General features: G+C 41.3%; 1 protein-coding gene across 1 annotated transcript in view; it reads left to right on the top strand.

Moving 5' to 3' along the window:
* The window catches only part of itgb5 (integrin, beta 5), a 47,670-nt gene that overhangs the window by 8,689 nt on the left and 13,981 nt on the right, over positions 1-25,000 (top strand). The window contains exons 6-11 of the mRNA XM_006805780.3: positions 1,170-1,331; positions 2,159-2,254; positions 2,364-2,453; positions 3,757-3,891; positions 10,769-10,943; positions 12,428-12,682. Coding sequence (XP_006805843.1) covers positions 1,170-1,331; positions 2,159-2,254; positions 2,364-2,453; positions 3,757-3,891; positions 10,769-10,943; positions 12,428-12,682 — 913 coding nt within the window. The remainder of the gene's footprint in view (positions 1-1,169; positions 1,332-2,158; positions 2,255-2,363; positions 2,454-3,756; positions 3,892-10,768; positions 10,944-12,427; positions 12,683-25,000) is intronic.

Genomic DNA, 25,000 nt, shown 5'->3' with positions numbered 1-25,000 from the left:
GTGACTGATGCCCTCAGGGGTCGGTGCATTGTTGGTTCTTGGTGTCCGGGGCTGGGCGCTCGGGTATGTACCAGCTCACTCCCGGTGGCTACTTGGCGGGGCCTGGCGCCTGCTGCTCGGTCAGGCCTCTTCCGGGGCGCGGGGGGCCCTCGGGCCTCCGGCCTCTGTGCCTGCGGCTCGGTTCACTCTGGCACAGCTGGCTGCTGGCGGAGCCGGCGGGCACGCCGGTGCAGCCCCCTCTAGCTTCTGCCCGGTGGCTACTGGGTGACCCCTCGTCTGGGGATCCTCAGCCCTTCCCATGAAGGTGGCACGGATGCCCCTCCGGTGGTCCTCCTTGGGCTCTTGCACTCTGGTGCCTCTGGATGTCTGGGGCCTGGATCTCCTCCATGCCTGCTTCATGCCCTGGGGGGACGGGGCTATGGCTCTCTACATCCTCTAGCAGACCATTACATGGGGAAACCATTTGAATACAAGCGCGCCGATCCACACAGGTGTGCACATGGGTGTTCACTGTTCGTAGACTTAAATCACACCTTTCTTGGCTGCTACTTCAAAGCACATTGTGCGCTGTCTGTCCTGCGTGCTGCACAACAACATTCAATATTTAGTATTTACTGCTGTTTACACTTAGCTAGATTAATGCGATGGTGTTGTGTATAGTATGTTGCTTTGTTTTGTTTTTTTGCTTGTTTTCTATTCTTTTTCTCTCAACAGGTGATCCCGGAGATATTTTTTTCTTCCCCCCTTTCTCACTGTCCCTCTCCCCTTTTGTTTTTCTTTTCCTTCCTCTTTCTTTCTCCCTTTCCTATCCCTCACTCATGTCTGTCCCGTCTGTAACAACTGAAAATAAAATAAATAATAAAAACAAAGGTCGATCAAATGGACCAATACGGCAATGCCATGATGATCCATTTGGCAAAATAAATCCATTGGGTATCCTTGTTGGTCTTCAGACAACAATTCTGATGGCTAAAGAACCAAATGGGACAGGCGGAAGGAAAAAAAAAAAAAAAAAAAAAGAGGAATGGCACTTTTCAACATTTCTGGTTTGGTTTCTTTTTCAGCCTTGGAAGCTGCTGCTTGGTTCTAATGATGTTGGCGATTAGGATGCTGGTATTTGTTTTTTGCAGCCAGAATTAGCTCCATTAACTTACTCCTCCCATCTACAGGAAAAAATAGGCTGGAGGAAAGAGGCCTTTCACCTGCTGGTGTTCGCCACGGACGATGTACCTCACCTCGCTCTGGACGGCAGGCTCGGTGGTCTTGTCCATCCCCACGATGGACAGTGTCACCTCAATGACAACAACGAGTACAGCGCTTCCACAAAGATGGTAAGAAGACTGAAAATACAAAGTAGTATTCAGGGTTCAGGAATCTTCTGTATTGTGGTTCATATTGCTGGTGTTCAGTAAACGTCAGGTGCTTTTCACTGCAAAGCCCACCCGTGAACAGATGCTGGAATTTGCAGCATTTGGTCACTGAAAGGCAAAAAAAATATGACTTGATGAACATCCTGCATACTTTCAAGGCTTTTAGGATAGTTTGCTTCCCTTTTCATGGCCTTCTGTCTCCACCCAGCTTTTAGCCACACTACATTACTAGATTTGAGTACTACTTTTTTTTTCTAACTAATTCAGTAAATAAGTAATTCACTAAGTTCTCAGGTAAGCAGGTAATCACAGTGAAATGCTTATTAATGACAAGAGCCCGTGAATGGTCCAAATACACATTCACACCTGGAAGCTTTTACAGGAGCATGTAGAGATGTGTGGTGGTGGTGGTGTTGTTGTTGTTTTTTTTTGTTTGTTGGATTTTAAGCATCCTTGTTCAAATAACCGCTAATGAAGAGCAGTATTGGTATGAGATGCATTATCCTTCTGGCATCAGTGGATTCGTTTCTTATATTTGGTAAAACTGCGCACAGACAGGCTTTCAGACACAAGTTCATTAAGGATTTCTGTTGATGCCAGAAGACTAATGATGTAAACATGGATCAAAATCATGTGAAAGGCACTCGCTTCCATTTAAAGTGGAAATCGTTTATTTGTAGCTCTGGTTTGTTGACCCCTTAAGACTTTTTGATGCTGTTTCATAGTGAACTATACTCTGTACATATAGAGTTGCCTTGCACACTCCAAATCCTTCTCTCTTATTCCAGGACTATCCTTCTCTGGCTCTTCTCGGGGAGAAACTGTCAGAAAACAACATCTTCCTCATCTTTGCTGTGACAAAAAGGCTGTACGTGATCTACAAGGTACTCTGAATTTTTGTCTATACAAGCTAAAGATCACACATTCTAACAGTATTTAAAATCTTAAACCATCAGTGGTGCCTCCTGTTTTTTTTTTTTCCCCCCCCCAAAGGATTTTACTGCACTCATCCCAGGGACCACAGTAGAAATCCTTGATCAGGATTCCAAGAATGTCATCCAGCTGATTATCGCAGCCTACAATGTGAGTAATGCAAATCTGTGCAGCTGAGCATCTGCTTTCCCGCTGGTGGGAGTGAAAGAGAGTCAAATAATGACATAAAGGGTTTTGCTTTTGGTGGGGAGCAGTGATACATTCATGTTTTTAACAGCTGATTTTGACACATGAATTTTCACAGGGATCCAAAATCTTAATAAAGGTAGAATGCATTACCTGACCGATTCCCGAAAAAATGTTAAAAAAATGATTATATTAGATAAATCATGTAAATTACAGTGTAAACCCTCAAAGGTCGACAGAACAGCAAAATAATAAAAGCGTACCGTAGTAAATTTACAAAAAACAAGATTCCTATAACATCATTCTATTACTTAGTTTAAACTTAGTTTGGTTGACGTACGAATCTGGATAAAAACTGCTTTGTGGAGCTGTGATGGCAGCGAGGGCTACACTGATACAGAAATGCACATCGTGCTTCCTCCGTGGCCTTTTTATTTAAAGCCAACCATGTCTTAACTCCCTGTGCCTCGCTCCTAAACTGGAGCCACAGCCATCTGATTGCTTCTTATTAAACAAACAGCTTTCTGAAACCAGAAAACTGCACCTCATGCTGGAAAGCTTTCCCTAAATATTTTTATGTGTGGGGGAGACAAATTTTTCTTTTCTCTTGGCTGAGTCAGTACATTCTAAGTGGCAGAAAGTTGTGTCAAATGCACACTTGACATGCTCAGTGTGTAGAAGCAATGCTGAATGAAACGCTTTTAACTCGGGGCCCGTTAACATTCCAGCTGCCACGTTATATCCACCTCTGAGGTTTGATCGATGGACGGGCTTTTCCAAGCGCCGTGAGGTTCCTCCTCAGGTCTGACTGAGGGACAAAGCTGCTTCCTGCTGTGATTGTGTTAAGGGTGATGAAAGTGCAAGTGTGCGAGAAAGAGAGAAAGGGAAGGGTCGAATGTAGTCATGCTTATCCATGTGCACCAAAGAACTCTCCTGATTTGTTCCTGGCACTATTGCATTGCAGCGCTGAATGAACAACTGCAAACTGAGTGTGCACATGTTCCGCAGAGGCAGCTGTGGTATATCTTGTCCCCTGCATCCACGCACAGCACTTGAGGTTGTGGTGAGATTGGCTATAAAACAGTGTCTAACCAGAGAAATGCTTTCCTCCTGTTTCACTCGGTTTTCCACTTAGATGCTCAACTATTGTTAAAAGTGCTAAAAGTCCTGCTGTTGATGGCTTATTTTACTTGACCTTAAAAGTTTCTGTTTTAAACCCTGGGTTTATTACCACATGACTGAACTCTCCTGGCTGTGTTCTCCTTAGAGCATCCGTTCTAAAGTAGAACTGTCAGTGTGGGACCACCCAGAGGACCTCAGCCTTTCCTTCACTGCCACCTGTCAGGATGGAAACCCACTGCCAGGCCTCAGGAAGTGTGCTGACCTGAAGATAGGAGACACTGTGAGTTCTTCTCCACGCTTACCTCATGTTATAAATGTTTCATGTGTCCTGCTGGCCCAGAAAACGTCTGAGTGCTCGCTCACACGCTTTTATTCTCTTGGATTATGAAATTCAATCTGTGGTTTTAAGAGTTTAAAGAGAGAAGCGATTGCTTTTTCTCCATTGGATGCCTGTTTTTGAAGATTGCCCAATGCGTAGATGTTACTTGGGCAGAGCTGCACAGTTACAACAATAACGCAAATTATTCAGACATTTCAAGTCTTTTTATTTTTCTCCATCTATGGGAACCAAAAAAACTGCAAAGCCCTTAGTCTTATTTTGAAGGTGAAGTTGCAGATAAGTGTTTCACCACTTGCTTGCTGTTGTGTCGGCCCTTCACAATTCAGCTGGGTCTTTAGATCAGTGTACATACTGAGTGGTGCTCGGAATATAGTGGATTGTCAAACACATGAAGGTTTTGATTTAGATCTCTGAGCTGCTTTTGCTATATCTGAATTCGTTTTTGTTTGTTTTTTTGTTTGTTTGTTTTTTAAAGCATCTCTGCTGCTGTTGGGCGTAAACATCTAGAAGTCGCGGTCACATGATTGGGTGTACATATCATGGCACATCTAATCTATATTTTTCAGTCTAGGCACAGGCCCAAACTCACGACTCACATCCTGTTTTCATTTTTGTTTTATTCTGGAAGTTCAGTTGGGAAGTGCCGATTACTATCTCAGCTGGGAAAGTGATGTTTACAGCACCAAAATTACTTAAAAGCAAATGATAAAAGTAGGGAGGAGGAGAGTTTAAACAGCGATGTTATTGATATTGATTGTGCATATCATATGGCAAATGAACTTTAACCTCCTAGGACCCGGCGTCAGCATATGTGGACATCACATTTTGGGTTGTCTAGACTACAATACAAAATTTTGCTCTACAAGGGCCTGATATCTCTTACGAGGACATTATACTGCCACTGTTCTATTGAAATTTTAAACAAATGTCCTCATATGTAGATATCAGACCCTTGTAGAGCAAAATCAGGTAAAAAGATAATTCGTTTTTACATTCATCTGGTCCCAGTCCGACCAAATAGCAAAGAGAAATTAAAAATGCATGCCATGAAAGAGTTCGGGTCTTGGGAGGTTAATATCGTCCACATGAAAAAACTGCAAGAATATCCATATTTGTGCACAAACGTGATCCCTAATCTGTGGAGCTTGTAGCAAAATGGAGGATAGATGGAAACAGTGTTTGAGAATATAAGACATTGCACAAAAATTAATGATTTTCAAAGTATTTATTTAAAGTTGCTGGTGTCAGAGTATTATAGAGAGAGACACATCAGTCAGTCCTGAACTGAAATCAATGGGAGAGTTCAGCAACCCCAAAGATGGAGGGTCAAGAGGGGGAAAAAGCTTGCAAAACATATTTTAGGGTCAAAGTTACTAAACTTTATATTTCTTTTTTTGTTTTGTTTTGTTCAGTTTTGACTGGTATTTATCTGCACGGACAGGTAAATGGACTGATTCTTATACACCACATTCACACAAGCACTATCTTCTATGCTTTTCTTTTCTTTTTTCAAAGTGCTTTCCAACTAACCCATTCACACACTCTCATACTCCAATTGATGCAAGGATATTTGGCATGCAGACTAGGGGGAGCCAGGGATTGAACCACCAGCCTCATCAGTAGATGACCTGCTCTTGCTCCTGAGCTACAGCATGTAGTTAACTGTCCAGAGCCACTTAAAATGACTGAGTACTGTTATTTTTGTTGAAAGTAGGTCATAGCCCAACTTAAGATTTTCCAAAATAAAATCGACAAACCGCAAACAACTACATAAAAATGCCATCTACGAAAGTATACTTCTTTTCAGCACACTTCAGCTTAATGTGACACAGTTCACGAAGTTAAACACAACCTAAAAAAGTCCCTGACTGCTTCTGCCAGGGATCAAATTCTGTGCAGCAACATGCAGCTCTGATGGAATGGAAAACATTCATTTTGGTTCATGTATTGGAAAAGGTCACTGCTGGCAAATTTGTTTGTTTGTTGAAGTATATCATTTCCAGTGTGTTATAGTATCTAGGAGGCTGTCTAGGATCGTGTGCATGTTTTGGTTCTTAATGGTTTTTGGTACTCAGCCTGAAACAAAATAGTGGATGTTAAGGTTTCAAGTGCCAGTATTGTATTTTTATGTTTTTTGTCAATTAAAAAATCTAATTCTTTTCAAAATAGAGGACACAATCACCCTAAAATCATCATATTTAATGCTTGATGGGTCATACTTGCACTGAGTTCCTGCCTGAATGCGTTCAGCCAGAGGCAGCATCAGCACACTCTTTGCGTCCTACCTGGTAGTTTCTTCTCAGGTTCCACTGCAGACGTCTCAACACCTACGGCCTCTGCCTTTAGTTTAAACTTCAGCAGGTGCACTGCAGTTCAGTTAGTGAGATCAGGTGATTGTGAAGGTTACTTGCTGAAATAATAATAAATCTGAGTACACAGCAATGCCAAGTTGTGCAAACGTATTCTATTCTGGCCAAAGTGATATTAATAATTCCTGTCAACACCTAAGCAAACAAGAAAACGCACAGTGGGACCCTCTTGGGGTGACTTCCTGTGAGTTGGAATTGAGACTTGATTCAGTTCACAGTGGATATAGCTGTGGGAAACACATTATGGTTCATCCCCGTCTCTATCCTGTGTTCAGACCAACAGTAGTACTGCAACAAAAACCCAGCTCACCAGTCTCTTACTCAAACTGGACTTTCTGAATTTTCTTGTAGTACCTGCTGCAGCATGCCCTGTAGCAGGTACTAGACTGAAAGGTTTGTTAAGATTGAGAAGTTTTATTTTCAGTCTTAACTCATCTTAAAGGTGCAATCAGCAATTTTAAGATTATTTAATATAAAAAGAAGATATATTATATTGATAAATATACAAAGAATAGAGTGTAATTAAATCTTCCAACAAACTCATGCATACTCGTAAATCAATACCTTTGAGCCCTGGTTTGTGGAAACTGCAAACAGTTTCCCTATATATTTATATTATTATATATATTTAAATGCAGTGGCAGGGAAGGTTTTTATATAGAGCTTTTATACTCGAGCGCTCAGTGCCCTCAAACATGCACATATATTCCCAACAATGTCATGATTACCTGCAGATTAATCATGCAACTGTTGGTTTCTGGACAGCTGACAAGAACCAGCTAAACAACAATAACAGCTGGTTATAAGTTTACATTAAGCTTGCTAATGTTAGGCTCAAGGGTCCTAAAAATCATACTTTCCCTCAGTTAAACAGTTTGATTACGTTCTCACGTCGCACAGGAGTTTATTCACCAAGTATCAGAGTACAATGTTAGATCCACTTCAAAGCTGCTACCCTTCATCTCCTTTCACTGCAAAGGACAAAAGACACGAGCAGGCCCGGCTTGAAATTCCAGTAATTTATTGCTATATTTTTCTTTGCATTTTTTAGCTGGTGTATGTTTAACCTTTATAGTCTATGAGAGGTGGTTGAGCAGTCCTACTGGGTTAGCTGAAACTTAGCTATCTGGTTATGCCAACCTCAATACTTCATTGTGTTAGTCCACGAACCAGTTTGTGACATTATAGTATTTACATCCATCTTTTATTCTGAGTTAACCAAGGTGGGTTTTTTTTGTATGTTTGGTGACAACATACAGAGTAATTTTAATGCACTTACACTTTAACATTCGGTGTTACTTACGTGTTTTTCACAGCCTTGCCTTTAGCAGTTGGGGGTCTTTTCAGGTGACAGGTGGTTACAGTACATCTTAATTGCTTTGAGTTTTGCACTGGGCTCTTCGTGGCAGTCACTTTGTATTCTGTACAGGCCTCAATTGAGATCTGAATCTTTTGAAAATGTTAGCGAGGGGTAGTTTGATACATGCGTCACACAGCGAGACTTCAACAGGGTAGAATGCTTCTCTGAAAACCCCCTGTGCTCTTCTCTTGGCCACTTTATTTTCCTAGGAAGGTTTTGGGATGGGAATGAGCAGAGGAGCCGTTTAGGGTCATTGTGTCAGGGGAAAAAAAACTCAAAACAGTGAATGTAAGGGAGATCTTGGGTGATGGGGCTTGCTCATGTCTTTTGTCCCTTGCAGTGAAAGGAGATGAAGGGTAGCAGCTTATTCTGCTTGGGGCTACGTTTCCCAGTCTTTACTGAGGGAATGGGCCATTCCAGTGCCCAGGTGTCAGTCACTGGGACCCTGTGAGTCTGTGACGGAGCTTGTCGTCGCATCTCAATGACTTTGCACAAAAGTAGGCATGAGGAGGCCTGTGAAACTGCACAGCATGAAAGAGCGAAGCTGGCAGCAGGAGAAATGCTAGCTGGAGTATAGTTAAAGGAGCATGGTTTTCACTGTTTCATTCACACAACTGCAGGATTGAAAGGGCTCATGCATATGAATGAAAGTCTGTGCTAACATACCACGGGTTCTTTAAAGATTTATTTCCAAATGAGGCAGAAGCATTTGAACCTGGTTATGTGTGGTTTTGTTTGACCATAACCACTGTTTTTATCCCACTTAACTGAATTCAGGCAGTCATAAGAATTCCATCATCAAAACAGAGCTATCCACAGCAACGCTGCCGTGTTTTTCTGCCAGGAAGAAATTCTTGGTGAAACTGTTGGATACAATTTTGTCACTTCCCCATTCTGACTCCCTGCATCTCTCCTTGAATTTGATTAAACGATCAGCTACATAGTTTTCTCAGTGAGCTCGGTCTTTCTGCACCCATCTCTCCTAAAGTGCCCTACTACGACTTCCTCTCACATTTTTGCCCATTTTCCATTTCAGCTTCATAGTTCTCCTAACAAGCCACATGACTGGGTGAACTGGCATCCTCGCGACTCACATTTACAGTAAATTTAATTGTGTTCCTCATTAACTTGTTAATGTTAGAGTAGAGGGGCTTTTTGGGCAACATGTGATGTATTCTCTTCCTGTATGCTGGACTAATGTGACAAGCGTTCCTCTGGTGCCATTCCCCAATGGTACTGCGTCATATCGTCTTTTTTATCAAGCATCATAAACAAGTGAAGGAACACACAGAACTGGCTATGTAGCTATCTGTAGCAGATGTCACTGATGTTATCCTTTTTCGTTCAACATCATGATACTACCAAAACTAACGTTTGCCAACTCTGGACAGAATCTAGTTTGCTGCCTCTAATATGAAGACCCGTTTTCACTTGTTTCTTTCTACACTATTATTTGCTCGCTAAAACGCAACATAATAATCATTAAATAGATTATTCCATTAAACACACGCATATGAATGTGTGTTTTGTCAAGAAGTGTACATTTAAAAAAAATAAATAACCAAAACTGTATGGATATCACATACTGGATTATGGCTGCTAATGCAAGCAGAAACCTTCCGGGTTATAAATTAAGCCAAAGTGGAAATGCTATAAATTGTAGTTGAACTGATGGCCACTTTGAGGCTGCCTCTGAAAGTGAGTAAATTTCTACTTTCTCCCCCCCAAAACATTGGTGGCCTCTGTAAATGGTTTATGCCTTCATAACAATTTTTGTTTTGTTTTTTCATCACATCCATTTGGAATTTGTTAATGTTTAAAGCTTTAAGCCACTTTGATTGACAGGTGTTTTGTTAATCAAGTTAGCTCCCACCTTTTCACCTGGAGTCACTGAACTTGACCTCTTTATTGTGTTTGTGGTGTTGGAACTTCTGGAGTTGCATGAGGTGGGTGTAGATGATCCAACTTATTGAGTCATGATACTAATATCATGATACAGATTTGTCCCTTTTGAGGAAGAGGAATCATTCTTTCGAGGCAACATCAAGCGTGACATCATCTCACTTGACCACAGTTTGCTCAAAGCTGCTGCAAGCAAACAGCACTTGCTGGTGTAGCACGCGTTGAATGCCTCCCAAAGTCTCCCAACCGCTTTGCTCCCCCCATGCCTGACAGAGCAATGGATTGGTGCATTTCTCTTTGTGCGAGACATCAAATTTTCAGGTGCTTCTAGTTAGAGCTTTGAAGCAGAAAATGTTGCATCCCCTCTGGTCAGTTTTCATCTTAAAAACAAAATAGTTAAGATTTTCCAACCCTCTTCTCTCTTTGGCAGCTGTGTGCACTTCAGACTCGCTAATCTCTTAGCCTATCAGTGTAAAAGTCAGCAGGGTGTGTTTATCTGATATGGATGTGAACACCTGCCAATTACTGTTGAACTCTGGCTGTTTAACCTCATAACTTTGTTTTTATTTCTGCTCCACAGAACTCAAGGACAGAGCCAAACCACTAGAACACGTATCACTGTCCACTTTGTGCTTCTCTTTATGAGACTCTGTCATACACTTGTACAGTTTCTGGATCATTTAAGTCCAAAAAAACTCTTGTCAACAGCACAATTTTAATCGCAGAGAAAATTGAACTTTACACTGAGCAGACTGTCAGGAGAGTGCCAGAAAAACAGACTTATGTTTGATGATAAAGGCATGCCTGGGGTTTGGTTTCTCTTGTCAAGACTTCCTTCCTCAGAGCAATCAAATGGGTGTAGATATCCTGTCCCAGTTTCTGTGCAACTCAGCTATGTAAATTCGTCTCTGGAGTGAAACAAGCCCACTGATGTAAATGTGACACCACGGGGTCATGTGCTGGCTGGCTGGCAACTGACTGTGTTTGATGCAGGGTGGGTTCAGGTCATTTGGGAATAAGGAAACAAAAGCTGAGCAGAGATATCAGAGATAAATAAGGCCTCATGAGGCTGCTACTGTTTTAAAAAAGCACATTTGACCATTTGAACCTAACATGAGCGAGTAAACAGGTCAGTTTGTCAGTAGTGGTATCTTTCCTTTCTGAGAACATCACTCTGTTTTTTAAGGTCTCGTTCAACGTCAGTGTGGAGGCGAGAAGCTGTCCTCCCCGTGGGACTGACCGCAGATTCACAATCAAGCCGGTGGGCTTTAAAGACCGCCTGGAAGTGGCCGTGGATTACGAGTGTGACTGCGGCTGCAGCCGGAATGCACAAAACAATAGCATCATCTGCAGCTCCATAGGTATAACTTTAACAATTCATATTTATTTACTACTTTTAAATCTTCATTTATAAACCCAAACAGCTGATCATGTAAGAGTTTTTGTGTTTTTTTTGTTTTTTTTCCAAACTTCCAAGAAGAATAACTGCTCATCTTTTCTTCCCCTTCCTCCACTTGGAAATGTGACTGATAGTGTTGTTTACTGTAAACTAAAGTGTACAGGCCAACATATTCGTGCTGCAGGAAACTAAAGCTTGAAGGAACATGTGGGAATCAGTCCAAAAGGACATGACCCCTTTTTACATTCAGTCCTGCCTTTTCTTTAGTTAGATTAAAAAACACAAAATGCAGAGAAACCACTGCTGCGCTGCTTTCTGAAACACTCTTAGAGGTTAAAGCCATTCATCCAAATTGCTCTCAAACTTTATCTGGCATACATCTTACAGAACTGCCTGCTCCAACCCATATAATCTGCAGAACCACACAAAAAATAGGTGAGAAGGTGAGAAGTGTTCAACATTTCAATCACAAGCATGAGGCAAATAAAGTTTATTTGAATGTGCTAACTTCTGTCATTAGCCAATCAAACTGTGCTATGAAAATCCAGAGAATGAAGCAGTTTTTTGAAAAGCTTGTTATTAATTTTAAAAACAATTATTACGGTCCCCATTAGATGCAGCAATTCTTCCTGAAGTCTCAAATCTTTACAACTGAAGGTGAGTTGATGATTTTGGAGAACACAGCTACAGTGGCTAGCTTGGCCAAACCAGATTTGGCTAGCCTGGTTTATACACATTGTGAGTTGTCATTAGCATGTTTGGGAGTAACTGGTTATTGCTATGACAGTTACACCAGTAAAGATGGTCCCAGATGTCAGGCATGTTTACCGTCAGGTGTTAAAACACAGGGACCAGTTGGTTGTTTCTGATATATTGTTTGCTTTATGCTAATGCCTGTAAGCTAACAAAGAACATCAATGGAAATCCAAGCGAACATTCAAATGTGACAAAATAATTCCTCAGTATAACTTAAAAGTAGACCCTTTAAGCTCATTTCCAGCTCCATATTTTTAGTAGCTTTGCATTCACTAATATAAGTAATACCTAAGATATCTTGTTCTGTTCATTCTTTTCTGAAACAAGCTGTTTTAGCTTTTAAACTTTCCTTTAATTTTAACCTTTCTCTGATTAGCAGTAGTTCCTCGCACACAGTGCATTTCAACAGCAGGTCGGTGGCACTTCTGCTCTCACAGCCAAAGCCGTGTGCCTGAGATGACCATGGGGACCACCATTAAAAACGTCTGCTCTCACTGACCTTATACAGAGCAAGAGTAGAAAAGAACTCGGAGTCTCAGTTTGTGGAGCCGTCTTAGCTTTTGGTTGTACATATGCTGACCTCATTATTTGACTTTGACTATGTTTAATATCAGCAGTCATGACTGTAACTGTGTGTGTGTGTAACAGAAATGAAGGAAAAGTGAAGTTAAAGAAACCTTTTCCTTGCAGGTACTTATAACTGTGGGACTTGCCAATGTGAGCCTGGCTACCTGGGTGCCCGCTGTGAATGCCAGGAGGGTGAGACAAGCAACATGTTTCTCAGCGCCTGCCGGGAATCCGAGGGCAAACAGATCTGCAGTGGACGAGGCGAGTGCAGCTGCAACCAGTGCCTGTGCTATGAATCGGAGTTTGGAAAGATCTACGGCAGCTTCTGCGAGTGCGACGACTTCTCCTGTGCTCGACACAAAGGCATCCTCTGCTCAGGTAGGAAGACCTCCGACATATTCCTTCGAGGATTGTGCTTGCAGGGTGATGTTAGGGTAATTCTTGTATGTGATTCTGTGGAGTTTCTGTACTTGTCATGAAGGAGTAGTTTGAGCTAAAGCTGGCGAGAGAACACACCTCAGTGGGCACTGAACAGGAACACAACAAGACTCTTTAGATCGGCGATGCTTGTTGTGGGTTGGGTAATCCACATTAACAATAGTGAGTCACGTCCCATGCCTGCTCTGGGTGTGTCTTGGTGGTTTGACCTTGTCCTGACTGCATTGAAACCAACCCAGCTTTTCTGGGTAAACTCAAACAGTCACCTGCAGAGCTTCTCTCTTTGCTCACCAAACTAGATCAAAGGAGCAGCTGCAAAAGTAATGGGTCTAATGTTCATCTCCTGTTTTCTTTGCCGTCTGCCTCTGGGGGCATGTCTGTTGAAAAGATTCAGTACATGTTTGTTGTTGGTGCGGAAAAAGGAAACCAATGCGTGCAACAAAACAGCAGTTCCTGTAGTAGCCACATGAAGGAAACCAAGTCAACTACTGTAGACTACTTTCACCATTATTGACGTGAGTGAACCTGGACCTCTCTCATTGATTTCCAGTGTTGGTGCCTTTTGGAGCATTTTTAATGTAATTATCTGGGGTGACCACTTTGTGGTACAAACCATTCAAAAAGGGGGATATTGGTGATGTTACGATGGCCATGTGAATTTTCTATATCTACCTACCTAACAGTTAATGACTACAGCCTACTAACCAGCCTTGCTATCCTTAGCTGATAATTTGGTACCCATGCTTTTGTCCAGATATAGTTACTTTTGACCCCAGAAAGATTACTCTTGCTCCCATTTGGTGATCATCTCACCTGTAGCCATAATAGGAAGTTTTGAAACCTCTGTATATATCATTAAATAGAATAGGTTCCAGGCTTTTTCCAAGCCCTATAAAACTGTGTAGACAGAGATCACCCTCACTAACATCTGATGCTCATTCTGGCCGCAGGCTTGAAATATGACAGAAACATCTGAGTTTAAAAAAAGAGGACCACTGGTCCTCTGGTAGGTGTCCAAGGGGTAAAGAGTTAAATGTGGTATCCAGAAACCAATGCACTGTGACATCATTTAGTTGCAATCAAATCTTAGCTAAGTATTCAGACTATATATGAAAGATCTCTTGTCCTCTCATTGACTGTCCCAGCTGTAATCTGATGCCCAGAGAGAACCAAGACTTGGTATGAAAATCCAGGTTTGGCCCAGGGTGTATCTGCCGTTGTGTTCCCAAAACACTCGGTCCAAGACTTTGAGTTCTGATGTGAGACCTCCTGGCTGAAGGGGACCCACTGGCTCATCCTCAAGCCAACGGCTGTTCCTGTGAAACCACAGAGAGCGCTTTGTGCCAGTGGGGCCGGCTTTGGCGCGATCCTGTTACACAATGCCTGCCTCTATTTGTCTACAGTCAGTAGAAACAGAAGTCTTTCGTTCAGTCAGTGGCGAGGCTGGACACGCTCAATACACAGATGCATAATGGCTGTTTGTTTGTACTGATCGTCCATAAGCAGTCATTAAATGTTAACAGTCCACTACCTTCTGTCCCTCTCCTCCTCTCTCCTGCCTTTCTCCCTGTGTTAAACTGTAATGAGGTCCTAATGATTCTAAACAGGACACCTCCTCCATGCTTTCCTCCTTGCACTCCCCTAAATGTGTCAGTTAATTATTGCGGACCTTGTGTAAGACACAAGAATTACAATAATAATAACAATAATGTTAATATAACACCATTAGGTGACCACTGGAATACTGCTAAGGTGTGCTTTGAGCCCCTCAGCTCTTGTTCCACTGAGATTCATCAGAGAGAGCTGCTCATAGTCTGACACCTGGGAAAATCAGGCTGATAGCTCATTTTTCTGTGGATGCTCATATCAACGTTTTTGACCATTTTGAATAATGAAATCAGTTTATTTAAAAGTAATCTCTGTGAGTCTAAAGCTCAGGCTTTAAATACTCAATTTCAGAACGTTTTGCCTCTGTGTGATGTCACTGACAAGTGGAAGGTCTTCAAGGTCTTCTTAGACACACAGCTCTGGTCGTGAGCACAGAAGACCCATCCACTTGCTGTACAAACTTTGTTTGTAAGGGACAGCCATTCAGAAGAAATCTGGCTCCAGTGAAGGGAGCTGAAACGGTTTGTTTCGGAGAAGATTAGTTGAATGGCTTCAGTGAGACCCGGTACAAGATTAAAAAAATATTTATTTGGAACAGTTATTCCTGCAAGTGAGGCTGCAAGAAAATTTGCATATTATATCCACATTTGAGAGAGTTGGAGCTATCAGCGAGTTAATCTGACATGTAGTTTGAAGAATGTGGTGATAGAGGTTTGGTTTCAGTTGATATAACTTGCGATGTTTATTAGATTATTGCTGCTCTGCAGTGTGGAGGCTATAATCCCAACCGGTCTATCTTATAGTCAGCCTGTGTTCTTGGTTACCATCAGTATTTAACTTCAGTCAAAGGCAACCAGATTGTGTTTGTGGCGTCTTATTCACTATATTGCTGTAAAGTTTTTATCACTTATTATTGATTTTACAGTTGTGCTGTTGGGCTGTGTCAGCATGTGAGTGTTGGGATTGAAATATTGACCAGACAAGTGTGTTAATGTTGCTGTCATTGCAGCCATGCTGATGAAGCCACTAACATCACATCAGTGGCTTCATCAGCAGGTTAAAGTGGCAGCTCTCTCTCACTCAGACATGCTCGACAGTGAAACGTCCCTGGGTAAGAGTCACACCCACAGAGCTGCTCCCACTTTAGTATTAGGATGGCTGATTCTCCAGAGACCCGCAGTCAGCACTGCCGTGTTATTTTGTACTGTCAGTATGTTTCCTTGATCTTTATACAAAATAATCCAGTTCGTTAAAGAAGAAATGTGTCAAGCTGGATTACATCCTCTGCAAAATCAAAACTGCAGTAGTGCTGGACATGTGTGAGATTTTGAGATGAGCCAAGTTTAAATCTGAACACTGGAGTAAACACTCCAGGAAATGATAAAACATTGTTAACGATTTGTTTAGGAATGTAATAGGAAATATGGCCTGGTGACCCAGTGTGGACACAATCAATGGTAATCATGCTCTGGACTGTTTTTAACCACCATTTTTTTCCAGTGAAACAAAGTTTTCAGTTAATACCAGTGGTTTGGTCACTCTTGGAAAGCTGCTGCTAATCCTCTCACAGCTGAATGTGAGGACACAGAATCAGGCTGCACTGTACATCCAGCTGGAGTTCACACCTGCTGGGCAGACCGGCTGTTTGGTTGAGCTGTAATTGTGTGTTGTGTGGGCGCGTATGTGCTGTGGTGGCACGAGGCAGTCAAAACCACTGGAACAGTGACATCATTATATGTCTTAGAGCGCCTTTGCTGCTCCGCCTCTGTTCCAAGGTAACAGGGATTCATGAAGACTTGGTCGTCCTCCTGCCCCTCTGACCCACATCTCCTCTGCCGACTCTGCAGCTGGTTCTAAATAATGATCTCAGCACTCAGCAGGCTGCAGGAGCCAGAAATAGCGTGGGTCTGTTTTTTTCCAGACTTGGACAGGCCATCTTTTACCTCATAAATAAAAGCGTGCATACACACCATGTGTATTCACTCGGAGGACTGTGTCTCCTTATGGAGTAAACGGAAACATGTGTGTTTATTCACTCTCGTGCAGAGCATTACTGGAACTGTGCTTGAATATAGAAAACAGTTCTCTTCAGCCTTAATTGGTCTATTTGTTTTGTCACAGAGCCGTTTGGTTAAAAACAAGAGTGACTTTTCTTTGTGCTGCGCTGAAAACAGACCAGTTTGACACAATAGGACTGCAAGTGTGATTCATGTTGTCCCAGCTGCAGAAAATACATGTTGAAACAGCTCTAACAGTCCTGGAACACCTTGCTAAAATGTGCACAGTTGCCAAAAATATTTGATACTAATTACATGTTGTTGTAATAAGAAAAGCCTTGTCCCAGGTCAGCTGTGTCAAAGATAAAATCCTCAGATCCTGTTTGGATATTTTTTTTTTTTCCTCTGACCCGTGATGGATCAGAGTAGCTCATCAAAACCAGTAGCTTGTCTCAAACAAACTGGAGTAGAAGCATGCAGCTGTGGCTCTAAAATGAACTATTGGACTTATCTTCTGTCAGCTACAGTTGTGATCAGAAGTTTATGTGTACTCATCATGGGCGTGGATATCACGGTATTTTTGGTCTTTTAATGATTTCTTTGAACTGTTTTTTGTACAGATTGTACAGCACACGTCGTTAATGCCTGACAAACACAAGAACTGGACGCACATTAATTTATTTTGGATTTTCTCTAATCATTTAGATTGACTGTAACGTGTTAGATGGCAGTTATTTGCAAAAATTCCATCAATCTGTCTGAGAGTGATTACAGTCGGTCTGAGTCTGACAGCTATTGTTTTGAGAGCAGTAGCTTCCCATCAGATAACCTGAGCCATCACCCTGTGATCAAAGTGTTGTTGAGAGTGTTTCATGCTCAGCCTCTGGGCAACGACTTGCCTTCAGTCTCCAACTGCCAAAGAAAAGGGAAAAAATGAGCACAATCACTGGGGAAAGATGGACTTTTCCAAATTGCAGAGAGGTTGGTGTTTTTACTTTAATGTAACTGAGCTAATGGTGAAGTTGATGACCTGAGCTTTGTATTAGAAAATGTTCTGTTCTCTCTCACTCGCTCTGTTTGTGCACATGTTTCTGCTTAAATACAGAATAGAGAAAAAGAACACTAGAATTAAATATGCTAAATACTTAAACAACTTTAGTGAGACTTTTACAACGCAACCAACATAATATAAATGTTATATGTAGTACATTCTATTCATTCATCATATTGTTTCTTCATAATGTAATGGATGATGAAGGCTAATTTTTAAAGTTTTTTCATGGATAATTAACTTATATTTGTTACTAAAATGGAAAAACCGATACATTCAGTCATGTATTTAATTTCCACCATATATTAGATATGTTTCTCCCTTTTGTATCTTCTATTTTGTAAAACTAAAAGTAAGATTTTATTTAGAGTCTAATTCGTAATTCCTTTTGCATATTTTCAACATCATTTCAACAGCAGTGCATATGTCTTTTTATTGTGAAAGGCATAGAACAAACTGGTTTCTGAATAGGCAGTGACAGTGGTATTAAAGGGACACAAGTGAATTGTGCTATTTCTTAAATTTCTTAAATTTGTAACATGTTGTGTTGCTAAATAGTTTAGTCTTTTTCTGTTACTGTTATTTATACTATAGCAACTGTAACCCACATAATTTCCTTAGAGATTAATAAAGTATGTTGATTCTAATTGAAACACTTTGTTTCAGACAAAAGATGAAGTTCTGCCACCAGATAAATCAGGATTATTTTGGACATGTAATCAGAGTTTTAGTATGTAGCTATAGCAGAGTATAAGAATACAAATGTGGACGTGGAAAAAAAATAGTAGGATGACTAATATCTGTCCTGCAAAGACAGTTTAATTCAGTGGCTGTGTTTCTCGTTAATGTTTTATGTGTCAGTACTTGAACATGCTGCAATTAGTGTGCCTGGTGTTCATTAAAGCTGGGCCAGCAGCCATACCACCAGTTAAAGGGTCACAAGCAACAAAGAACAAGAAAAGTAATGCTACTGTACATATTTCTGACACTTTGATGTCAGTTTGAGTGTTAGCGAAATGCTAGTATCCATTCGACTGTTGACTAGGAGCAACATTTTTTATCATGCGCTGAATTTATGCCAACATTTGAGTTAATTCACTGTGAACTGTTCTGTGTCTGACTGATCAAAGCTACATACCCTACACCTGGGCACCTGCTCTCATTTCTCACACTCTGAGGTAAAACAAACACCGGACGACTCCTCCCTCTTCTTTGAGACTTGACTGAACTTGACCGCTGCAGACAAAGACCTCAGATTTCTGCTCTGAACTACTATAACACAGATGCACAGGATCACACACTCATCCTGTAGCTGTGTTCTTCCAGTGTGCTTTCAAAGAACTCCGACTTATAGATTAAGTCCTTTAACCAAGTGTTGATATCCAAAATGATCTGTGTGCAATAACTAAAAGGTCAAAAAAAGCATTTATTGAAGTGCAGTTTTCAGATTTATATGCTCTTCACGTGTTAAATACTAGTCCAAAATAACCCAGATAAAACCAGAGTAAAAGTCACTAGCAAAAATTTTCTTACGTATGACAGCACTGGATCTGTGTTATTTTTCATTTTGAGTGGCCATGTGGGAAAATAACACACAAACACAGAGGAAGATTTTCCAGCTGTGTTTGGGGCTCACTCTGAAGACTAGCAGGGGTAAAGCTAGCTCAGCCTCTTGGGTGGTTTGTCACTCAGAGGTCACTCAGAGGTCACTGCTTCAGCCCCTGGGTTAATATCCTTAAGCTAACCAGCTGAGTGTGGGATGAATACAAGAAATCAGCTTGGTTGTTGCTGGGTGCATGCTGTGCCATCCACACAGTGCTGGGCGGAGGAGAAAATAAACACAGAGCAGCTTCTGAATTCAGATTTGTGTCCGGCAGATTCCAGTAACTGGAGCCTTCTGATGCTGATTAGAAGGTGATCTGTTGCTAATATGTATTCTCACACATGACAAATGGCTGGCAGGAGGACCTCCAGGGCTGGAGGCAGTGCTAGAGTATGCCAAGTGAAAGTAAATAAAAACAGAATGCAATGATTCTACAAAAAATACATTCACGAGTTGTGGAACAATTTCAAAATAATGTTCCTCAATATAAAAATACAACTCTGAATATCTCATCACCAACAGTACATGAGATATCAAGATTCAGATATTTTGGAGAGAGGACAGAGCTCAATCTCCTCTGAGTTCCGGAACCTTATACGGCATTATACGTGTATTCAGCCGTGATTCTGTCATGGAAGTCAGTGCACTGACTCACACCACTTACTGTGTTATCTTCAAATCCAGCTTAAAGTTCTACCGTGCAAAGATCAGCTGAATTCAAATCTTGAAATAGTTTTTGAAGAGCCTGGGTATCGTTGTTTTTAAATGCTGCACAGTGGCAAACATGACATGTTGCTACCATCAAATTTAAAATGTGCTAATGGGTTTTTTTGGTTTGTTTTTGTTTTTTAAATAATGCATTTTCTCATGCATAACGGCCCAACTTTTAAAGTTCATGTAGTATTTTATTCACTGTTTAAAAGCATCACATTTTTTAGGCGTGTGTGATGAGAGATGTGTGTATACCTTTTCTCATGATCTTTCTACACTGGAACAACATATACGTGACTGATAATCCGGTTGTAAAGTCAGACGTCACTAGCCGTGTCTGGGCCTAAACTCCGCTGCAGGTCTATATATAAAGTCTTTCATCTTTAATAAAATGATCAGCATTCTGCTCTACCAGGTGTAACAATTGAGTTTAACACCCAGGCATCCATGAAAGCGGAATTTATGACATTTAACGGAGTTAGAAGTTAGCAGGAAGTTAGCTCGCTAGCTTCTATCTAAATACAATATAGCATGTCCTGACTGCGGGGTTTTGGAAACAAATTAAAACGTACAGCTCTGTTATCACTTCCAACATAAATGAAGACAGAAAACTAAACAGCAGTGACGTTTGTAGGGTTACAGAAGTTTGGCTAGCTGGTATATAATGATGTGTTACGTGACCGCTAGCGACACAGCTATGTTAGCATAATATAAACAAGCTAACTTTTTTTTCCACTCGATAAAAGTTAATGTGAGTGTTCTCGGTGGTCAGGAACAAATGTAATCGCATGGCAGGATGGTGTAAAAGGACCAAACTTCAGCCAGGAGAACAACTGAGATAATCCATCCACAATACGAGGTTAGTCATTCATGTACTGCTGCATGGGCTGGGCTGTAGTTACATCCTAAGGTTTTAAAAACTGAGCTTAAATAAATGTTTAGTGGTAATAAAAGCCGAGGGAGGTCAACAGTGATCACTGACTGTTTTAGGAGCTTTTTGAGATTAAATAGAAGAAAATACAAAACATTAAACATGTTAACAACACAAAAGCCATATTAAACGCAGACTACTTTAGGCCCAGAAGTAGGATTCGTCATGTCATCACTTGACAACCGGATAAGAAAAAGAAGAAGTCGGCCTGTCTTTTCTTTTCTGGAATTGCCAAAGTTTTCATCATGTAACATAAGAGATACAGACGTCTTCAATAGGCCAGTATCGAAACATGATATTGATGTCTGTCCGTGTCTATGTTGTGTCTTAGTGTGAGTAATGTTGATTGATGCCGAGTCATCCTATGACTTGCAGTCTGAGGAGAATAAAAGTAAAGACTGTTTTCATGGTTGATAATGATTGTTGTCATCCGTGTGCTGTTATTCACATAATAATCCCAGCTACCTGTAATTGCTGCATGCTCTGATAGTTTTAGCGAGCTCTGCAACAGGCTGCATGTCTTACGTTACCTTTATTCTTCTTTTACTGGAACTCTTAAAACAGCCTCACAAAAGAGGAAGTTTGGTCTCCTAAGGTTTTTACTCCCCCACATCTCATAGAGACCAAATACTCTGTTTATTCCTGTTGATGAACTTTGCTTAGCTCAGCATACATGAGAGAGCTTGTCTTGGCCTGCACATTTTAATAGCATACATATTTTAGCTGTTTGACCCGCTCACTCAAACTCTCACACAAAGATACGCTAGCAACATTGTTTCAACTTCCTTTTAAATAGAAGGCATATTGACTAGAAAATGGATCCCATACTGAAGTAAAGATGTATCAGATGGTTGAATCTGAGAGAGAATAACGGTGCTCTGACAGTAGTATGGCCTGTGACAACTGTAAAGCTCCTTTTGCTGACTTAAAGTTTGACGTGTGCTTATTCTGTTGTGTTTCTAGGAGATGGATGGAAGTGTTGATACCAATCTCTGGTGTGAGTAGTAGTGCTGTAGGCCGTGTCTGCAGCTGTAATATTTCCTGGCAGAAAAAATACGAGTGACTACCTGGAGTGTGCTGTACTGTATATTGTCACAGTGATTGTAACAAGCCAGCAGCAGACATGCTGCCCAGATGAAGTGCAGTACTTGTATCCTTATTCCGTATGCACACCAAGTGTTCCTTGAATTCAATTCAATTTTATTTATACAGCAACAGTTCTGAATAACACTCACCCTATAATATTAGAAAGAATTGCACAATCCCTTGTGAGGAAGCACTTAGTGAAAGTGTGAAGGAAAAACCCAGGCAGTCAGAACCAGTTGGAGGGGAGGGGATATTGAAGAGAGCAGAGAGAGACGGGGAAAAACAGGGATGGATAGTCAGACTGTCAGTTGCTCGGTCTGTGCGCTGGTCTGCCACGGGAAGACGCCTGTTCTCTCAGGATAGTTTCATGTCTCCCACTATGGCGTTATTTTTGTGCCACTATTCTGAGCGCACGTAAAAAAAAAAATTGAGCGGGTGTAAAAAAAAAATTGCAGGTGCAAGTGTTGCATTTTGAGAAGAAATGTATTTTGAGCGAAGAAAAGCTAAATCTGAGTGAACAAAATTCATTGCTGCGTGCAAAAAATCAATTTCAGTGTTTGCTATTATCCACACAGACACACAATAGCAGCCCATCTCGCTCAGTTTTTGCATTTGCGCTTGCTCGCAATGTGTTGCTCGCGCTCTCAACATTTCTGCCCGTGCGCGTTCAACTCTTTCTGTACACCGTTATATTTGTGCCACAAAACCAGTTAATCACAGACTTGGATGCAAAAAAATCTGATTGGCTGTTTTGGTCTCCAATCAGCTCGAAATGATGAAATGCAATATCCCAGAATCCATTTCGTCCAAAACTCAAACGCAGAGTGGCGGAGTTTGAAATATTACTCTTTCTGGGTCACAAAATAAACTTCTAAGATATTTTCATGCGAGAATGGTGCTGTGTGAACTTCAAATATCTGCTCGATTTATCAAGACATCCCATATTTGCAAAAGTGCTCTAACGTTTTCGGAGATGCCTGTTACCCACCAGCTGACCAGGTGGTCACTCGGGTTAAACATAATATATAAGGCTGAACTGACAAAAAATCGGCCGGCTACACCACCAGGTATTATAGGAAAAACCATAAAGCCTTTGAACTAAAACAAACGCTGTTGTCACAGTGATGTACACTGTCTTGTTGGTATATATGTATGATTGATCATTGATCAGCTGATCATTGATCAGTTTCATGATTGAAGTAGCAACAGGAGAGGGAGGAGAGAGAATGAGAGAAGAAGAAGCAGTTGTGCAGCAAAAACACAGAATAACTCCGGCTTTGTGTCTGTTTTTCATTCTAGCTGAAGTACGGGACGAATTGCGTTCCTTACATACATACATACATACATACATACATATATACCAACAAGACAGTGTACATCACTGTGACAACAGCATTTGCTGTGCTCAGAATAGTGGCACAAAAATAACACCATATCCCACCTGCTCTTGTGTTTTGCTGCTGCAGTCGCACTGCACAAGGCTTGGTTGGTTGTCACTGTTTAGGCTTATAAATCATCAAGTACTCTTGAGTTTAACAGTTCTTTCATGTCACTGCATATGACTTAAATTCATGGACACACTGACAGTTTCAGTCTTTAATATTTGTTGGTCTCTGGAAGTATTTCATTTCTCCTGCTCCAAATTTCCACATATAGACAGAAGCAACTGTGTTTAATCTTTTCCTCTTATCTTGTGAGAACAGTGTGTCTCCCACATCCTAGCCCTGACAGAGGATTAAAAATGTCACTGAGGGTGTTTAAACCTTGACAGCAGTGATAAGTGGTAACATGTTTTCATTTCTACTCACTGGGGACACAAACTGAAGCCTCGTCGGCACTTTTGCTGCTCACCGACTCCCTGCAGTCACTCCAGATGTTTCGCAGGACCCTCTTAGAGGGCTTGTCTGCTGGTGATACTTTACAGTTTTTGTTACTGTCATGAAATCATCACTACTGCCATTTTGTGTCTGGCAGGGCGACATTTGCTGACGTGTAATTGAAGTGGCTTGGTTTCAATGAACCATAAATGGGGAGAAATGTCTACCAGGCCCATCCTCTAAACAATAACTGTGTTCTTGTAAGCCCGTTTTAGAGTACAGTCAAAGAACCCTTGGGAATATTCCTTTCAGCACATTGAAACCTTGAACTCACAACACGAGCAGCTTCTGTTTAAAATAAGACACATTCCGAGGCCAGTCTGAGCCTGTGACTAAACAGTAATCTTATTCTACAGCCTACTGTGTCATTAAGATGAATGGTTTACAGAGATATTGTTCTCCTGTCAGAGCACTCATTTAAAGTGGTACACTCATATTTTGAGGTTCCTTCCCAGGGTCAGGGAGGTGCTGCCTTGCTGTGATGGATTTGTCTCGTCTCTGAAATGAGTGTACAGAGCACTCTGTCATTTGCTTCTTCAAATGATGTCAAACAAAAGAAGTGCCACCACAGGCATCATGTAAGATAGTTATCAACTTAAATGTTGTTATGCATAGATTGTATTTCTTTTAGTACTTTGTATTCACTGTAAGCCGAAAGAAATTGACCCAAAACTACTTTTGTGCGTCCTCTGGTTTTAGAATAAATAATACTTTAGATCAAACGTGGAAGACAGGACTACACCCAGACTGATATTTGGTCATTCAAAATCCTACATATCCAGTTTATTTTATGTGTGTTTTGTTGTTTTCGAGTGGCGTCCAGTCTGCAAACTGTACAATATCAACACATGTTTGAAGGGTGTTTCTTTAGTGTCTTCTTTACTTTTTTAATTTTCAATGATCGGCCATTAAAAATACCAATGCCAGTATACCGGCAGATAACTAGCAGAGCAGTCCTTCAAGGTCTGACACCTCCCAGCAGGGTCAGGTGTTTTTTGGACAGAGTCGCCTATCGGGTGCTGTTGGGGATAAAGGGGTAGGATCCTGCGTGGTAACGACTAGATATAGTGTAGGTGGATGAATCTTTGGGGACAGTACCATTCTGGTATCCAGCTTTGGGGATCCTGAGTGAGAAGCACTGGAAGTTCTGTGCGGAGCAGCCATGAATCGCTGCCAGGGTTTCCACCTGAGAATGAGTGGCTGAGTCATGATTGGAGAAATTAAAGAAAAATGACTGGTACTACCTGCTCGTGTCAGTACTCATCATCACCCATCAGATCTAATTGTGGGCTCGTGGGTGATTTGAAGGTCATTTGGGAAGATGGGGAAAACCTAATGCTGGAATTTGACTGATGTTTTTGAAGGAAAGGACGTGTGTGGGTCACCTTTTTTTT

This window comes from Neolamprologus brichardi, chromosome 16 (genome assembly GCF_056152115.1).
Source record: "Neolamprologus brichardi isolate AB-2024 chromosome 16, ASM5615211v1, whole genome shotgun sequence".
Classification (NCBI taxonomy): domain Eukaryota; kingdom Metazoa; phylum Chordata; class Actinopteri; order Cichliformes; family Cichlidae; genus Neolamprologus; species Neolamprologus brichardi.
This window is presented reverse-complemented; position numbering and strand designations above follow the sequence as displayed.